Source organism: Catharus ustulatus, chromosome 3 (genome assembly GCF_009819885.2).
Source record: "Catharus ustulatus isolate bCatUst1 chromosome 3, bCatUst1.pri.v2, whole genome shotgun sequence".
NCBI classification, from domain to species: domain Eukaryota; kingdom Metazoa; phylum Chordata; class Aves; order Passeriformes; family Turdidae; genus Catharus; species Catharus ustulatus.
In genome coordinates this window covers 72,102,378-72,118,554 of record NC_046223.1, presented here as the reverse complement: position 1 = coordinate 72,118,554, position 16,177 = coordinate 72,102,378, and the positions used below count along the sequence as shown (strand labels likewise).

The following is a 16,177-nucleotide window of genomic DNA, read 5'->3' as shown; positions in this document are numbered from 1 at the left end:
GAACAGGTTGTTCCCTAAGCCTCCTGACAGCAGCCCCCAGCCTTTTACCTGAACACGAAAGGTGGGCACGTGCATTCCATGTCTGGAGAAGTCTTTGTAACCATAGCTGGTATCCTCAAAGTGACGAGACACATCTCTTGTTGCTGCAGATTCTTCATCTTCTGTTAATAGCAAACACAATTCCACACAATTTGGAAAGAAGAAATTGGAAGTGTATGAGCAAAACTCCTGCAAAAGAATAGGTCTCTGTGCTTTTTAATCAAACACATTTTCACTGGACTACCCATATTAGAATTGTGCCTGTAGCTATGGTGCTCAGAGGCAACTCTTTGAGAAACACTCAGGCTTTTTCTTACAGACAAAAATCTTTTTCTCCCTTCTGTTGTACTGCAGTCTTTACCCTATCCCCTGAATCTAGGGGACATTTTTTCCCTAACTAAAGAGGTCTGTAAAAATGTCAGGGGGAAAGTCTGGTTTGTAACAGAGAGCTTATTAAAAAAGACACTTCTGGGACTTCTATGCCAAGTTTGTCTTAAGAGGAAATTGTAATGAAAAGCCCATGACAACCCTAAACTTTTAATAGATTAAGTATTGTCTCTCATTCATCTGAAAAGTTTCATACACTTGAATAGCAAAGCATGTCAAGTGTCTTGTTTTTACAGTGTCTTGCAGGATGCTTAAATCTCCTGTGAAACTTCTAAAACTCTCGAGAGAGATTCCATTTCTTCTGGAGATTTCTATTAAACACAATATTGGTCAGAGAGTGTTATGGTGTGTCTGTGAGCAGCCACAAGTAATTTGCTTTTAAATGTTCCTGGAAGAAAATAAGGCATCCCTAATCTTGATTCCTTCAAAGAAATGGTGTTTGTGAGACATCTAATAGCACTTATTTCCCCTTTGGCAGAAGTATTTCTTAAAATAATTTGGAAAAGTCTTAATAAATACATATACAAACTACATCTGTGCTACCTGAAGAACACACGAACATGCTTTCTCTCTTCTCTCTTTCAAAACGTGTGGCCATCTCTTCTTGGCTGGCTTCCTCTTCATCTCTGCACTCCTGCAGCTGCTTCATTTTCTCCATAAGAGCTTCAACTTCACAGACAGACTCTGTAGACTAAAAAGAAGAGAAAGACATTTCATTTTTATGCAAAAGGAACTGACAATGAAGGCAGAAATTGCCAAGCCAGAAAGTTTAAACACAACTGAAGTCCTTTACATCTTTAAACATAGATTTTTCAAGGTTTTGAAAGAAACCTGTACTGACCCAGTGGTTTACATTTAGTCATCATCTTTTCTCAATTAGATCCCTGGTATTTTTAGCATGATTTAAAAATCACAGCATTTTGGAACTAGCTGTTCTCACACTAAAATTAGTTTCTCTTAGTCGAAATGTTCAGCAACTGAAAAACAAGGAGCTGTAACAGAAATTCTGATAGAGGAAGTAACCACAATTTAACACTCAACTGTATTTTTCCCCTCCTCTGCTCACAGGGAAGAAACATTGAAGGAAAAAGGAAGGGTGAGTATAAATGCAGATTTTATGAAGCCTCAAAAGAAAGCCAGTGCAAGATAATGGTCTTTCACAAGAGCTGTTTTAACACCACAAGAACTCAGTAATTGATCTTGTAAACCTTCATCAGCACCGAAGTAAAATTATATTTAATTTATACAGTTCTGCCCCTTTCCTCCCTGCCTTTTGCAGTCTGCTCCTTCAGAGAGCCAGCAAGCTCCATCAAACAAATTTAAATGCCACCCACACCACTACAGTAAAATATCACAGGCAAGGATCTTGCAGTGAGAACCCTCATGGCTGCTCTTAAACCAACACTTAGTGCACATCATGCTTTTCACCAAGGGAAAACAAGTCCAGATCATCGTAACTGCTGCAAGCAGGAGAGAGTGTTTTAAAGAGAGTCACAAAGTTGTGAATGATCTCTTAAGAATGATCTGTTGTGTGATGCATGCATGACAAACACCTCAAGGCAAAAAAGTCAGACCCTGGAATCAAAGGAAGAGCCAAATTTCCACTACCCTGATGAAAAAAGCATTCCTGACCACTGCTGCTCAGGACACGTGTCATGAACTAGCTGAGGGTGGGACTCATCTCAGTTCACCTTTATAAATGGCAGGCAGAAAAAAGAGACAACAAGTTGTGTCTGTTTCTCCCTTTGGTAGCTTTGCCCAGCTTCCCAATATCATTTCAGCTCCTCCTAAGTGCATTTTTTCAATACCCACATCTGGATTAGGCTCATCGATCCCACTCTCAAAGAACGAAAAGAGACAAGCACCCTCCACGTATCAAGTTTACAAAGAAATGAATACTATTGGAAGAGACTGTTTGTTCAGACACTTACTGGAATACTTCCAGCTTGGCTGGCATGGATTTCATCCACCCCGTGGTAACCATTTGTTATATCACATATGCAATAGTTACTGACAGAGGGGGGCCTGAAGGTGTGACCCCCTTCACAGTCGATCTCTGGGCTGATGCCACAGCCAAACGTGAAGGAAGCAAGGGAGTGGTAGTGTGTAAGGAGAACAACTGCATGGATCAGCTCTGCCAGGGACCAGCTGTTCTCTTCAGTCTTCAAAAGTTGCTTTAAAAATAATGCAAGACAAAAGTATTAAAGTAATTCATTTGACCTCACTTTAATGCAGTTTATCAACACATTCCTTTGCCAGGTAAAATTATTTTCCTGACATCCCAATGTGCTTCCTCTCTGCTGCCATTAGTGTGTTCAGTGACCTGTTACCAGGTGACCTAGCAGACACAGACCTGCATGGTTACGCCACAAAGGACACAACTTCTCTCCCTCTCTGTCCCTGGGCAATTGAGTAAGTTGGGGTTTCTCTTTTGCACCATGTGGTTTCTATCGAGGCCATACTGACTTGCCTTGAAATTTCACACCCCTGATGAAGATGCAACCACAACTGTTGCATGTTTGTTCAAATGGTCTTTACAGCATCAGAAAAACCAGGCAACACCTTGCAGATCAGCCATGTGAAAACCTGGCCCCAGGGCCAAGCTCCCTCCACCTTGTCCCTGTGGGTGGAATGTTCTAGATTCAACAAGAAACTTCAAACCCCAACTTCCCGTTCAGGCAGGAAAGTGTGGGAGGTTTGGGGCCTTCTGGCAGTGTGTGCCTACCCCCACAGCCTCCAGCTGGACCTGCCCCCACCTCTCACCAGGCCAGGCAGCACCGAGGAAGTCCCAGCACCCACATACCCCTTGCTACAGGCACAGAGGAGAGCAGAAGGGGTGGAAGAAGCAGCCCCTTGGTGGTTTGTTGGTGCTGCAGTCCTGGCTGTCCTGTACGACCACCACTCCCCTGGGCAGCTCTGCCAGCTTGCTCCCTGCATCCGAGCCTGAAAACTCAGCACTTGAACTGGCAGCAAGCCCGATAAAAATGTGGTGGCTGGTGTTCTGCCTGACCTCTGGCAGCATCTCAGAAACACCCAGGGGTTCTGGCTACTGAACGCACACAGGTGTAGGAGGGAGGTGCACATATGAGCACATTATCATTGCACCAACAGCATTACAACACAACAGGGAAATTTCAGTCTGTTGTAAATTAAATTTGTTACTCATTTAAAAGCAGTTATGATCTTGTTAGTTTTACACAACAGGGCACAAGCGATACCATATCATGCAATGATGTAGCACTGAAATCAAAGCCATTACCATAGAACATCTTTCACCCTGTCTGGCTCTAAACCCCAAGAATTTGTGATTGCTTTACTGAAAAAAAGGGGACATTTACATTAGTCCATTAAAGACCTACCTCGATATGTTCCTTGGTGATAAGCCAGGGTCGGTGAGCCAACATTTTGTTCAGTTCTCCTAAATTTTGCAATTTTTGAGGTGCATTTTCCAGACCATTCAACCATTTAGGGTCTCCACCGACATGAAGGAAGTCATTCACATGGAGGTTAACAAGGTAAGAGCACTGATGTCGTGCTGCAGCCTAGAAAGGAAAACAGTATGATACAGAAAACAATTCCAGAAAGTTAGTACTTTATGACAAATACCATAAGTCATCATTTCCACAAACATCCAGGAATAAGATTTGCACTGATCAAAGACTCAAGTAAAAAAATATTTCTGAGATTAACACACCAGCTTGTTTTGATTATTGTTCTCACAAAGATCCCTTGTTCATGCACACCATCATTATGCTGGCTGCAGGTGCAACATGCCTATACCCAGGGAGAAATACAGGCATGGATTTATTACATGTCCTGAAGCAAGTAATCCATACTGCATTGCACTCCCCAGGGACGAAGAAGCCATCTCCAGCTGCACCTTTACCAGCAACAATCAAAAGCAGGTTTCAGATTGCATACGGCAAGACAGACTACGGGCAGCTTCTCAGCACATAAAGGCCCAGTATCATTTACTCCAACACTTTCTACATCAAATTAAGACACAGCCAAAACATTAATGCAACTTCAGCAAGCAAAGATCATTGAACTGGCAGATTAAAAATTAGAAATCAACCACTTTTGGCAGAAAACTTGCTTAGAATGTACTTATTTAGAAATGCATGTTGGGACCAACTATTAAGTTAGGGAGGGGTGTATGTGACAGGACACACACACAGAAACAAGCTTTCTTGAGAAACAGTTTCTGAGATACTAAGGAAGCCAATAACAATTGTCTCATTTCTACTGCACGCTTTTCCCCTCTTTCTCACAGTCCTACCAAATCTATGAACATAAAGTGCTGCTCTTCTGAAACCATCTGTAAAGCAGACACCAACAAACCTACTCTGCTTTTCCCTTAGCTGCTGAAATGCCTTTCCAGCTATAAAGTGCGAAACACAGTAGCAGCTGCTCTCAGACAGGACTCAAGCCACGGCTGGCGTGGCGGTTTCCGCCTGGTGCGTACCATTATCCCAATGTAGTGCCGGTAATGGAGCGGGAGCGGGCCATCCATCTGCAGCAGATAGTGCTGAGTTTTTAGAAAGCTTTCCAGATACTGTGGGTGGAAAACCATCACCAAGGTGACATTGTCCAGTCGGCCCAGCGTGGCAAAAGACTCAGCAAACAGTGTGTGCATTGTGGCGTCCTCCTTTCCCACCTGAATTGTCTGATTGGAGAGAAAGAGCAATGAGCAATATTGTCCAAGTGCCACCAATAAAACAGCAAATAAATGTATTACCACAGCACCCAGAGGCCCCAGGTGAAAGGAATTATACTATAAATCTATTAATGGTGTTAAATCAGTGCACATAAGGCACATTAAATCCCTGTAATACCTCTCAAATGATCTCTCATTTAGGAGATCACAAGTGGTTATATCAGCAAAAGGAGATTTTTGGCTTTAGTCTCTCCCTAATACGACACTAACTTCTCATTTTTAACTGTGTCACCTTCACTTTCTTGAATACCCCAGGTTGATCTTAGTTTACTATAACTAAAAGCTAATTGAATCATCACTTTTACTAAAGGAAAAGGAGGGAAAGAAATAAAAAGTTAGCTAAGATGATGAGAGAAAAAAAAAGGAAACGGAAAAAGACTAAAATTCCTAGAAAACCACAGGCATATTGCTAACTTTTCCTCTGCTCCAAATTCTCTTACCAGACAATCAGGAGAAGCAGCAGAAATGCTCATCCACAGCACTCTGGAGCTTCTCAGATTCTTCAGAGTGGTAGAGGCAGTTCAAGAAAAAGCAATCCCAGAACAGAGGGGCAGGTACCTTGTGGACCAGTAGGAAATCACATCCGGATGTTCACAAGGAAACAGTATTGGGTTTCTCTCATGCTAGATAGCAACATGGGAGGGGTCATAACTATTCTAAAGCTCCCTAAGGCTCTCACTGTTCTGTACACTAGAACTGGCCAAAGTCTCAGGACTGAATGTGATCACTACCGAAAATGTTTTGCAGATCAGCTGTCCTGAAACCACTGTGGGCTACTATTAAAATTATGTTCTTTAAAAGCATAAAGTTCACTATGTACTTGAAAACACTACCACACCTCCTTCTCAGGGATGAATCTGCTTGGTCCGTGTCCCAGTGGTCTAGGAATTCTTATTCCAAGTTCCTAGAAAAGAAAATTACACCACCTCAGCATTTAGTTATAAACATCTTTTTAGCTGTGGTTGCAAGAAAGGAAAGAGTTCTCCATTCAGAGCTGGGTTTATTTGGGTACTTGTGTACTCTTGCACGGGCACTTTTACTAGTACTGTTTGTACAAATGCAAATCATTTTTTTATACAAGTGCTTTATAATTAGCTGTGCTTGTTTACAGCACACTGCCCCACTACAGCAACAAAAAGTTCAACAACAAAGGCCCTGTCAACCAAAGAAAAAATACACAAATTTATATGCATACGCGCGCGCGCGCACACACACACACAAACACACTACAGCCTGGTTCACAGAAAATTCTGCATAAAGCATACTTTGGCAGGGTGTCCAGGACAAGGAGTTCCGAACATGCCGGCTGCTGTGTGGTTATGCCACTGATACAAAACGAGGCTGCTCTGTGTGTGTACATCCGCAGTTCGCCAGCACACAACACCCTGTGCATCTGTCAGGAAATGAAACAGCTGTAACCCTAATCAGATTTCTTCTTCCCAACCTCAAAGGGCACTTAAACTGCTGAAAGTACCTGATCTACATTTGCATCTGCTTTCTTTTCAGATAGGGTAAAAAGCTATTCACATTTGCAGGGAAGGAAGGAGGGGAATTTGCTCCATCAGAACAGTAGCAGCCATGTCCTTGCACCCACTTGTGTTGCCTTGCAGGTAAGGTGGCGGCCCAATAACCCTGGCAGTTCACTACTTGTCCTCTCCTTCAGCTGGATGAAGCTTTCTGACAGGCCTATGGCACCCTGGGCCTTTCCTGCAGCCAAGGAGCAAATACAAGAAAACTTGGGTGCATTTATGTCCTAGTCATTAACACTTATTCCCTCTGGAAGCAGGGGGAGCCACGTGTTCCAGGGCAGTCTCTCTATTTAGCACAGAGCAGCCCTGTGAGAAAGGCACAGCAGGTTCCAGGGGTCAGGTACCAAAGCAGGGCATGGCCTCACCTTATATTTTCAAACGTTCCCCCCCGATATTGCTGCCAAGGCTCCCTCTGCCATGTGTGTGGCACTTGCTGCAAACTAGCTCTCCTGAGGGGATTACTCCCCACTGAGCAGCTTGGCTTCCCCAGGAAAGATGGGAGCCCTGCCAGCTGATGGCATGGCACTCCTGCAGATGGAATGAGACCTGGGATTAAAGCTGAGGATGGAGCTGAGTGCTGAACACTAGGCATTATATAAACTAATGGTTTGGGCTCCTTACCTGAGCTCTCTTTCCCAAACACCTTTTAGAACATACCCATTGCCTGTTTCATAGCCAAACCCACCATTTTGTGATGATACCAACCTCGTCCAGGTTCTCAAGCAGGTTTAGATGAATAAATACCATGCACTGAGCCAGTCCAGCTAGTCCAGAGAGGTGCCTTCAGCTGGTTTAGGCCTCAAGAACAGACTGTGCCCCAAGAGCTGCCACCATATACAGTTGTTAACTTTGCCACATTTTTCCCACATAGGTGAAGGCTGTTACAAACATGCAGTACTGGTTGCACTCACTACTGCACTTTTTCTCTCTAGCTGAGGTTTCTATTTGCACTGTTCACTGTACAAGAAGCGATTTTATTAATCAGTTACCGTTTCCTGAACTTTCCCCTAAGATTAAAAAACAGCTTCAGAGAGCTGGAAACAATGAGTGCAGGCCTAAGGGGCATGCCAAACTCTTCAGACTCTGACAGTCTCCCTAAATCCTACAGTGAGATGCCTTCATTTCTCAAGTCTTACTTGGATAAAGTAAGATCAAAGGGCACCTCTTACAAATAGCCTTTTCACTTTTTCCCCTCGGTGTAGCTTTTTCCTGCTATGGATCCCAACATAAGCACAAGCAAATTTGCCTGTCAGCCAAGCAATGCCACTTGTAGGATGGATTTTATCGGCATCTTGCTTTAAAAGTTCAGCAGAGCTTCTTATTTTTCTATAATTACACTAGAGAAATATCTTAAAGCCAAACAACAGCAAACAAAAAGAGATCATTTAAATTGTAAGCAGCATTTAATTTAGCAGATGTCTGCAGTTTGCCAGATGAAGCTCTCCAAGACAAATACCTTGAAGTTTGATTCTTGAACAACTGTTTTTCAGTCCTTCCTTTTCCTAGAACAGTTAGAAGGAAAAAAAACCAAACCCTGCTTTAAGAACCTGAGATCAGCAGACTGCTAATGTATTTTGCTCCACAATCTAAAATACATCACAATCAATACACTTCTGTTTTTTAAAGCATACAGAGGTCAAACGTACAATTACACAGCATGTAACAGGTTATATTATTCAACCATCCAAACCCTCGCTGCAAAGTGACTTAAGAAGTTTTTTTTAATGATTAAATAAGTTGCTTTGTTTTCCATCAGGAAAGGGATCATCCCCCTGCTATCATGGCACCAGCCTAGTACATGAGAAGCCCGGGGTCAAGGCTCTGTTGTGACAGAGATGTAACAAAGGATTTGTGAAGGTGAGCCTGTTTCCAGTCTGCAAAATGGGGGTTTCTTTCAGGGGGTGTTGAGAACAGAAACAACTTGCCATGAGGTGCACGCTCAACACAGTCATCAGAATTGTGTAAAATCTGACCCCTTAGGAGCCTTCTGAAAACATGTTCTTCAGTTACAAGCTATGGCAGACCTTTTGAAAACGATCTTCCTCTTTTTTGGAAGCAGCATTTAATCAAGTTCTCCTAGTACTTGAGAAAGTGCTGTGTGCTTCCAGCATCCCAGCATTTCAAATAGGTGATAACACAGTAATAATTCTCAAAATAGTGAATCTCTCCTTTGTCTTGAATGTATTTCTATGCTTCATGACATCCTTCGCTAAACCTCCATCTTCCAAATACACTCAACTCAGGGAGCAACACTCTCCCTCTCAAAAGCAAGACCTACCTCCTGACCAGACACACAACTATATCTCTCTCCTGCACCTTTCTCTTAAAGCACCATTTCCCCTGAAGCACCAATAAGTTCTTGGTGAAGCAGTTGTGTCTAGGACAAGCAGCAGCTGGAAAAAAAGCCTGTATTCCTTTTGATTATTCCAAAAGTATAAGCAACTTTCATGCAATTCCAAGCCACAGAATTGCACACCAAAGTGACCTACTTAGTGACACATTCTCCGCATCAAACTTCTCCTGGCTCCTTTCCTCCTGTTTGTCAATCTCACCACACCACTTTCATTCAGTCTAGAAACTCTGCAGCTGAATACAGCTCAAAGCTCAGCAGAAAGCCAACCACAACTGAGGCTTTAGGTGCAAATAAATAATAACAATAATAACAATAATGAAGACAATGATGCATCAGACGCACTCCATCTTCAAAGTCAGAACATGAAACTCAGGTGGCTGCAAAGCTGAGCACCAAGGGTGGAACAGATTTCACCCTCAACACCCAGAAGCTCAAGCTAATGGAAGGAGGTGAGCCTTGCTGGGTGGCAATTCACTGCTCACTTTCCAGACATACCATGACAGAAAAGCAAGACTTTAGCCATGTAAAGGCTGTATTGCTGTGTTGACAGAGACAACGCTGAAAAACACAGAAAAGCCTCCTCTTCCCCCTTATGTAATGTAACTTGTATTTCTGTTCAGCCGCTATTATTATTTTCATAGGAACTGTGTTCACCAGGTACTTATAATTTCTCAATCTATACATCCCCCACCACTGCCATATCAGTCCAGCATCACATCTCAGGCATTTAGATAACTCAAGATTCCTGTGAGGTATCTCCCATCTAGGACAAAAAAATCCCTGAGAAATAGAAAAGCTACACATCTTAGAGAAGCTGCTACAAAAGACTGGTGGCTTGAGCTGAGATCTCTCAAGTCACAGGCTAATGCCCTAACCATGAGACTGTGTGCCTGTTGAGAGACTTCTCAGCCAGGAAATGCTTTATGCAAATTTACACCAAGAAACAGCACTGCAGAGCTGAGACGGAAAAGTTAATGAGACAAGTCTGCAAGCTTAATTATATACTCCCCAGTTACTACTTACTCTCACCAGTCTGGCTCAATTAGCACATCCAACTCCACAAGGACAACCAGACCAGAAGTCTGTACTGCCTGCACATACATGCTCAGGGAAGACCACTCTCAAGCCTCAAACATGTAAATTCACACAATGTAGACTTCTTCTGTATCTTGCAGCCCAATTTTTAGGTAGCTTTTTTAAGACTCTTGACAGGAACGTAACTCCTGTCCAATTTATGTAAAAAGCCTGAGATAACAAACTGAACTGCAATTGTCTGGAAGAGGTTTGTAAATACTTTAAGTACAACACACATTACCTCTGCTAGTAATAGAACATCATCTGTTTTAGTTCTGAATCTCTTTAAAATGTAAGTTAAAAAAAGTCACAGTCTAAGCAAAACCCAGTATCAGAAATTTCACTAGAAATGCTGAAAACAGAACTAAGCTACAAGCCAGGTCACAGAGCCTCTGGAACAGAAACAGCTATCTAACCTAAGCTACATTTCTTCCTCCATTGTATGTCTAAAATGCTTTTTCAGATCCTTGCTGGTGTCTCACTACTGGCTCCTTGCAGCTAGAGCTCTGCCCCTTATCACAAAACCTCTCCCAAAACTCAATGGTAGTTTTGTGCAATGAATCTGGGGACTGTTACCAAGCTGCTAATTTTCATCCAGGATTGATGAGCTATGATCCCACAATGCTCACTCAAACTGCTTCCCTGGGGTTAGCACAGCGAGTCTTCCCGGTCCCCTCAAGTACAGTCGGTACCACTATCAAGTCTACCAGATTTGTATCTACCAGAAAGACTTATTTACATACTTACTTAGGCTGTCTCTAAATGGCAAAGGGAACACTTTATCATAGACAAGCCACAGGCGGAGTAAAATGGTAATTATCAATTTACTTCACTAAACTACATTTGAATTAATATCTTTATCTGAATCATCTATGTCCTGATTAAGCACTAAGTGTTGCTAGATTCAAACAAAATTATATGAAAATCACACCCCATAATACAATATAAAACAATCTAATATAATGAACCAGAGAAGGGAAATGAGATTGAGGTGAATTTTTTGGAGGTAACATTTTCCTAGACAACCAGTCATCATTTTACATAATTCTAAGCACTTTCCTGCCCAAGCTTAGGGTTAAGAAAGGCACAATGAGTTGTGAGTTAAAAACTCTTCAACACAATCTCCTGGTAGAATTAACTCCTCCAGCATGCCTGTGGTGAAAATTCAACTTAGTATAATATGATGAGCATTTGAAGCAGGGGCATTAAAAATACCCATTTAGGGCTTTATAAGCTTATAGGATGAAATGCCCCTAAGCATGTACATATCCAAGAAGGCTGTGCAGCATTTCCAAGGGAGATTTGGCACTTACCAGTCTAAGAGGCTTCATGCTGCTGCTGCTGCACTCACTGTGAACTGTCTGGTTCCTACTTCCCCCTTTAAAGGCCACCAACAGCAAAATCTGACTGGTGGTGACACTGAGGCTACAAATGGAGTTTCCTTGTTTAGGACCTTAACAACAAGGACTGGCACAACTGGCCCCGCAGGACAAGCTGTCCCTAGGCTGATACATACTCAGCTTAAAAACTGCATTTTCAGTTCTGCTAAATGCAGTAGCTACTGTAGTTTCCATATTGGAGAGAAAAGTTTTAGGAAGAAGGGAATTAATAACAAAGAGTGGTGATTAAACATATTTCTTTTCCTATGCACAGAAAGATCCTACATATTTTCTAAATGTGGGGTTATGCACAGCTGGCCATTTTTCCTACTTTATTTGCTTACTTAATCCCCAAGTAGCTGCAATTGTTGTGGCTTTCCCAAACAAACCATGATTCACATCAAAATGACAGAAAAAAAATCCTAGAAATACTCATGTACTTTAAATTTTTGGTTCCATTTGCTGGGTATGTTAGACTGTCATTCAGCTGAAGCAACAGACATGTCTCTACTTGTATGGATTTGAAGAACTGGGAACAAGTACTCCCCCTCTGTTACAAAGCACTTTGTTACACAGACCTACCACTCTTCACTGGAATTAGAGCATGGCAAATGCTGAACTGCTCCTCTTTCATATACAGTATGCTATTCTTATATGAATTCAAAGATATAAATTACTTTAATTTCATTATCATTTCTCTGAATGTTTTGAAGTCCTTTGAAATACCTGATTTTAAAAACACTCCTATCTATTTTATGTGACTTGATTCAAGACAGAAATCAAGGCAAGGGAAAGTGTGTCCAAGATCACACACCTTGTTCACAATGGCAGGAATAAAAGCAAAGCCCAGATTCCCCTGTCTCCATCTCTAGCACCTCTTCTCTGGTCATTTTCCAGGACTGAGCAGTACAAGCAGGTCCAACTGCAGAAGTCTCAAGGTGCCTGCCTAAGCTACCCACTTTTCCCCAGCATCAGCAGGTCTTCCTGAAGTGGTTTTGTGACACAACTGTCTAGAGTCCACAACCCAATTTACTTTTGATATGAGCTCACTGAAACTGAGGCTGAGTTTCAATGATTAGTGCCTACCTTTTTTTATAAGGCACCTCTGTAATGAAACAGAAAGCATTATAGGACAAAGGATTTCGAATGAATGCCTGCAATTTCCCTGCTGTAAACACTATTTAAATACCAATAAATTGGTGACACAGAAGTAAACAGTCTAAATGTGACTATGACCGTTTGCATCACATAGACTATACTGCTGGATTATGCCAAAGCAAAGCATATATCCATACATATGTATCCATATGCATCCATGAAGTATCGGATTACTCTAAATCAGAAAAATATAAAACAGGTTCTGCGGCAACCTACAGCAGTTCTGACGATTTAAAAATTTCCCTTAGACGAAGAATCCTAACGTGGTGACACTAAGAAATTTACAAGAGAGATCCAAATCAGCAGGTTTATTCCTGCCCAACATAACGCCCTTGACTTGCATTTGTTTATAATTACAGCCCGCTCTTCTCCATGACAAACACAAGACCAGCCTTACTGTTTCAAAAGCACAATCCAAATCTATGCAAGAACGACGTAAACGCCGGGCAATTCCGAGGCAAAAACCACCTGGACGAGCCTGAGAACTCTGCAGAGACACCCCGTTAGCACACACACCGGCGGAACACAGCTCTCCTGGGACCAGCGGCGTTGCGGAGGACAGCGACAGCATCCGCACTGTCACCGCAGGCAGCGGCAGCCGCTTATCCCGCGGCTGCGGGACCTGCCAACCCCGACCGACACCCTCCGAGCGAGGAGCCCGCAGGGAAACGCCGCTGCTGCCTCCGCAGCCCCGCGATGATCAGCTGCCCGCGCCCCCGCCCCAATCCGGCAGGATTTCTCTGGGAGAGGGACCCCCGACCCTGGGGGGGGCTCAGCGCCGCGGGGACACCCGGGCCACCCGCGAGTACCTGGTGCTGCCCGCCCAGCCTCGCCACAGTCCGGCCGGCGCTGCGGCTGGGGCTGGGCTCTGCCCCCGCGCCGCCGGGGCGGTCCCAGCCCCGTCCCGCCCGCCCGGAGCAGGGCAGGGGCGGAGCGGCGGCCGGGGCGCTGCCCCGCCGGGGATCGGGGGTTGCGGCGACCCCGCGGCTTCTCCGGGTGCTCGGCAGTGCCAGCAAATGCCCCGGGCGGGGGCACACGAGGGGCAGCCGCTGTCCGGTTCACCCCGGCCCGGCAGCACAGCCTGGAGTCCCGGACCCCTCGGCTCCGTTCCGCTCTCCTCCTCGGCACAGAGACGCTCCTTAGAAAATGCTTTCCGCCCCGCTCTCCTGTTTCTTAGGCAAGAGTTTCTATCTTCTCTTTAAGCAACAAAATAATTACGGCTTTTAAACCGAGAAATCGCAGGAGGTTCACATTTTGCAGATATTTGTGTGACTAAGTGCGCTGCTGCTGCAGAAATCTGGCCTCCTGCCTATTCCCAAGATCATAACAGTCCTGGGCAAACATATGTTTTGCAATCGTATCAGCAAAACACTCGGCCTTTGTTTGCAGCAGGCTGTGCTGTGCCTGCCGACCCCCCAGGGCTGTAAACTCTGCCAGATGCCTTGCATCTCCCACCTCTTTTGGTCTGGGATTTTATGTCATCAATTATTTCAAAAGAAACAAGTCCCTGAGCTGGCCCATGTGATTTTTCTTCTTTTTGTTTTCACAATAATGTAAGATCTATAAAGCTACACTCTGTTAGACAGTTTTTCTTCAAATAATTTGCATTAAAATAAAATATGGTAGACCCCAAGAGATCTTCTGTTGCTGTTTTCATGGGAGAAGGGCCAGAACAGCTCTGAACCCCTGAACATACTCACCTGGGGGAGGAAGGCTTCTGCCTACAATTCAGGCTGTGCAGTTTTGAGCTGTACCAAGTTATCTTAACAACCAAGCAGGGAAATTCCATGACACTGAACTTTACACTTCTGTTAAATGTAAAACTGAACATTGCAAAAATTGCTCACAGGCTGTTCCTGTTATCAAACGTAGCAGCTCAATGCAGAAAACAGTGAGGACAGAGCTGTCAGGGGAACATGGCAACATGACACAAGGCAGCAGTTCTGCACATCTCTCATTCTTGAGCCTTGAAGGCTTTCTTTCCTCTCCAGTTTTCAAATACCACCACACCTCTGGGTCATGCAATTAATGCTGCAGAAGCACTGCTGAAGGCTTGGCAGCAGTTATAAAGTTAAATTACCTGGAGATGCCCAAGTAGCACAGCTCCATCCTTATTCGGGGCCTTGGCTTGAAGCCAAGTGTCCTTAGCTACTGCACTTTATAAAATGCTCAACAGAAGCATCAAGAAAGAATAATGCAATACTGGCAAGGAAGACTGCATTTTGTAGGCTAATAAAAGACACTAATGAAGAACAGTGTTTGATTCCTGCTGCTTGCTTGCTTACTTCAGGCCAAGGTGTAACAAAAAGGGCTCCTCTTTCAACACAGGCAAAGAACTGGCTTGCGCTCAGAAAAACTATTGAAAAGGGGAGTAGTAATTACCTGAAAGCTGAAATACAAGAAGACGCCTCACCATAAGAAGTTTTCCTAGATGACAGACAAATGGTCATCTCCTTCAATGAATTTGTTAATACCTTTGGAAGAAGAGGTGGGGGAGGAGGGGGCAGCACTCCCTCACTTCCAAAGTGGTTTTGTCCCATTGTGGTCATTTGTACTGCCTGGGCATTTGTGAGGAAGCCTGTTTATATTAACAGTTGCTCGTATACAAAGAACCTTGGCAGATACAGATTCTTTTCTGGCATCGTCCAAGGGAAATTCTCTCTCTTTAAACAACCAACTCAACAACAGAAGGTAGGAAATTGTATCGAGTTCTTCGCTTTCTCTGTCAGGAGAGATGGAGGCAGTGACAGCATGTCAGAAAAACTGTGTACAAAGGGGAAGAGGAAGTTGCACAGACACAGCAAACAAATAATAATGGACTTAAAAGCTCTCCCATATGGCCAGAGTACACAAGCCTGCTCAGGCTCCAGGTATGCCTCTGCCTTAGCAGAATCCCATCACCCCAGCTTGCTGCAAGCCATTTCTCCACCCCAGGCCTCACGCAAGTATTTCCAAAGTGCAACTCCTCCAAACTAGAGCCCACACAAACCTGCGCCCCTTGTATGTCAGTGCACAAGTGCAGACTGAAATTATTCCTATTTGTGAGCAATTACACGAGCAGCTTCTTAACAGAATACGGCACAGAGCTCACTTGGGTACTGATGAGTGCAAACCATGGTGCAGCCGGGGAACACGGGGACAGATCCATGGTTTGGTTTGCATAACTGGAGCGTTCCCCTGGGGAAACACAACATTGTGTTTGACCATGTATTGATGCAAGTAAACAGAGATCTAGTGAAATGCTCCTAAGGGAAAACACAGCAGATGTTTAACATGAAAATATCGATAGATACCGAGTTCCTTTCACCCAGAAAGAGTGCATGAGATATACTCAAAGCAAACACCACCTAAAGCATAGAAGCATACTCCTTCATAGCAAGCACATCCATAGAAGTTGGCATTTAACATCTGTGCACTCTAAGTTATCAGAAATGCATTTTTTCCTTATTGCTACATTTAAAGGAAAGCCCTGAGGAAGCTAAAACCAGCTAAAACCAGTGTGAAAAGCCTGATTCTGCAAACAAAAATGTCTGCACTTCGC

The 16,177-nt window shown here is 43.7% G+C and overlaps 2 protein-coding genes across 9 annotated transcripts in view; one reads left to right on the top strand and one right to left on the bottom strand.

Annotated features, from left to right (window-relative positions):
• The window catches only part of ARMC2 (armadillo repeat containing 2), an 86,056-nt gene extending 72,988 nt beyond the window's left edge, over positions 1-13,068 (top strand). For 2 of the 4 annotated variants that reach the window (XR_004417422.2, XM_033055660.2), the window contains one exon: positions 6,650-8,027. The gene's annotated coding sequence lies outside the window, so the exon portion shown is untranslated. Of the gene's footprint in view, positions 1-1,494; positions 2,352-6,649; positions 8,028-12,995 lie in introns of those variants that run through there. The other 2 variants (XM_033055664.2, XM_033055663.2) reach the window with 2 other exon arrangements.
• The window catches only part of SESN1 (sestrin 1), a 78,127-nt gene that overhangs the window by 3,286 nt on the left and 58,664 nt on the right, over positions 1-16,177 (bottom strand). Inside the window, exons 1-7 of one of the 5 annotated variants that reach the window (XM_033055671.1) lie at positions 13,446-13,510; positions 5,982-6,047; positions 4,892-5,092; positions 3,786-3,968; positions 2,358-2,600; positions 970-1,117; positions 49-161 (exon numbers count right to left, since the gene is read on the bottom strand). In XM_033055671.1, coding sequence (XP_032911562.1) covers positions 49-161; positions 970-1,117; positions 2,358-2,600; positions 3,786-3,968; positions 4,892-5,062 — 858 coding nt within the window. In that variant the 5' untranslated portion in view covers positions 5,063-5,092; positions 5,982-6,047; positions 13,446-13,510. Of the gene's footprint in view, positions 1-48; positions 162-969; positions 1,118-2,357; positions 2,601-3,785; positions 3,969-4,891; positions 5,093-5,583; positions 5,961-5,981; positions 6,048-6,408; positions 6,656-13,033; positions 13,424-13,445; positions 13,511-16,177 lie in introns of those variants that run through there. The other 4 variants (XM_033055668.1, XM_033055669.1, XM_033055667.1 and 1 more) reach the window with 4 other exon arrangements.